The 2341-nt window shown below is 43.7% G+C and overlaps 2 protein-coding genes across 2 annotated transcripts in view; one reads left to right on the plus strand and one right to left on the minus strand.

Annotated features, from left to right (window-relative positions):
• MRPL40 (mitochondrial ribosomal protein L40) overlaps positions 1 to 1534 on the plus strand; it is a 2927-nt gene extending 1393 nt beyond the window's left edge. Inside the window, exons 2-4 of the mRNA XM_057369104.1 lie at positions 263 to 417; positions 580 to 735; positions 1102 to 1534. Coding sequence (XP_057225087.1) covers positions 263 to 417; positions 580 to 735; positions 1102 to 1411 — 621 coding nt within the window. The 3' untranslated portion in view covers positions 1412 to 1534. The remainder of the gene's footprint in view (positions 1 to 262; positions 418 to 579; positions 736 to 1101) is intronic.
• Positions 1535 to 1544: 10 nt separating this feature from the next.
• CUNH22orf39 (chromosome unknown C22orf39 homolog) overlaps positions 1545 to 2341 on the minus strand; it is a 2257-nt gene continuing 1460 nt past the window's right edge. Inside the window, exon 3 of the mRNA XM_057369035.1 lies at positions 1545 to 2341. This exon is cut by the window's right edge and continues 6 nt beyond it. Within this exon, the coding sequence (XP_057225018.1) occupies positions 2273 to 2341 (69 nt within the window). The 3' untranslated portion in view covers positions 1545 to 2272.

The raw sequence follows: 2341 nt of genomic DNA on the forward strand, positions 1-2341 counted from the left end.
ATGTGAACGGCGGTGGTCTGACAGCTCCCATATCAAAGGGGTCATTGTCAGAGCTTAAAAACAAAACTGCTATAACCTATCCAAAAATTGTATCTGTTTCACCGCTCGGTACCCTGTAGGCTCACACCGATCAGTCCGTATTTGGGGTCAGTTACCTAACCCAAGAGTTTGCGGTCATTTCTGGGCAAACGCTGTATCCTGCCATGAATRAAATGGCCAGAGGTGATTCAAAACTCACCACAGTACTTCATGAATAACAAATAGCTCCTGTGCAGAATCAGTGACACCAGAGTCGGTTTCTCCTTATGTTTTATATTCCTTTTCCTCCTGCAGCTCCTGGCTGCCCCAGAGGGTCCCGCTCCGAGGGAATCACTGGCAGAGCTCATTGCTGGAACTCAGGACATCCCTCCCTGTGAGGTGAGTGCAGCTTCCTTGGAGTTACACAGAATTGCTCTCATCCATTAGGGGAACACAAATTTTCCCAAGTCCAAATTAACCAAATTAGGCAATGGGAAGGAAAATTGCTGGTGTTGAATTAAAGGACAAACYATCTTCTTTCATTTACTATTTCCCTTCTAGAGCACAGCCAAAGAAGAAGAAGAAAGTGGATGTGAAGAAAGAGCAAGCACAGAAGGARCGTATGAAGAAGAAGATTAAAAAGTTAGAAAAAGCTGCCCCAGAACTTATTCCAATTGAGGATTTTATAACACCACTGAAGTACTCAGAAAGCAACAGGTGAGTAGGGTCTGTCTTTCACCAAGTGCCTGCACTTGCAGTGAGTTGCCTTCTCTGCACAGCTACAATGTAGTGCCAGCTTTGGTACAAAACCTTATCCAATTCCATCAGGGCAAAAATGTGGAAATATTATTTGTTCTTGCTAAAAGTAATGAAAAAAAACATACGTGAATTTCCTGTTTGATTGATTGGAAGAYCAGTTACAGACTGACTAAATTATGAGTGAATTAAATATAGTCCCTGGGTTTGGTGAGTTGGTTCTTTTTTTGATTTGTGGTGGGATTTTTGGTTTTGATGGGCTTTTTAGCTTGATCTTTGGAGTCAGGCTATTTCTCTTTTAAAATGTTGCCCTTTTCTCTTCATCAGGGTGCGGAGTCTTCCCGCTCTTTCTCCTGAAGAGTCTGAGAGAAGAGTTTTACTCCTGAAGAAGTGGTGCGTGTTTAAGCAGAAACAAGATGAAGCAGAAAAGAAAGCAATTAAGGCCCTTGTGGAATCACAGCAAGAGGCACTGCAGGAACTGCGCCTGGAATCCGAGGAGCTGTACCAGGCAGCAATCMGGAGGGATGAGGGGCTTCTCCCCTTCGAGAGGGATGGACCCAGTTACACCCCTCCCCTTCCTGGCTACGACCCCCCTGAAGGAAAGTGCGTGGACATCACCAAGGTGTACACRCAGTGATGGAGGAGCTCCTGGTTCAGCTGCCAGGAGGTGCTCAGCTGACTGCAGGAAGAGTGGAGTAAGAATAAACAATGCTTCCTGCAGGTTACAACACTGCAGGGTGTGACTGTAAAAAAAAAATAATTATCTCTGTGTTGGGGTGTTTTTAATGACTATCCAGGTAGTAACACATCCAGCAAAGCTTACACAGTAGCAAAGCCTTTTAAAATTTTTTTTTATTCCCAGGTAACTGTTATAACTAAGTTTCCATGGGTTTGCCCTAAAACAAACCAGATGTCTCTCTACATTCGTTTAAACCTTTATGTTTTAGTATTTTTTTAATACTGCCACAACACAGACCATCACTCGAGCAGTTCCACAAAGGGGCAGTTTCAGGGTGTGCAGCACTTTCCTCCCACGTGAGAAAAGCTTGAACCACCACAATCCTGATTCTGGGAAATGCCTTTTAAAGGTCAGTGGTTGGGATTGTCCTGAGCTGGCAGGGAAGAGTCCCAGCTTGTTTTTGTTTCCCATGTGGCTGGCTGGGTGTGAGTATCTTGTTCCAAAAGTTCTCAGTGCCAGCTGGTAGGGTAAGACACCCTCAGAGCTAGATCATGTACTCATTAATTTCAAAGTTGCTGAGCTGCTGAGATGAAATCCTGCAGTGTAAGACAGTAAAAGACCACAATCAAATTAGGCACCTCAAATTTCCCTTTAAGAAATACCATGTTTAAATGAACTTCCAGTATTTTCGAGTGAGTGCTGAAGTATTCCAGGGCAGAGCTACAGTTGTGTAACTTCAGGATGACAGGAAGAAAAAAAAAGCCAGCATAATTCTGAATTGTGTATTATGTTAGTGACCAAACACAGGAAAGAGCCTTATCAATTTGATTTGTTGTGGTCAAGTGGTAGATACCAGTCAGATGGTGGGTTCTTCCTGAGCTTCCACAC

Source organism: Malurus melanocephalus, unplaced genomic scaffold (genome assembly GCF_030028575.1).
Source record: "Malurus melanocephalus ecotype Western Australia unplaced genomic scaffold, MMel_1.1 scaffold_102, whole genome shotgun sequence".
Classification (NCBI taxonomy): Eukaryota; Metazoa; Chordata; class Aves; order Passeriformes; family Maluridae; genus Malurus; species Malurus melanocephalus.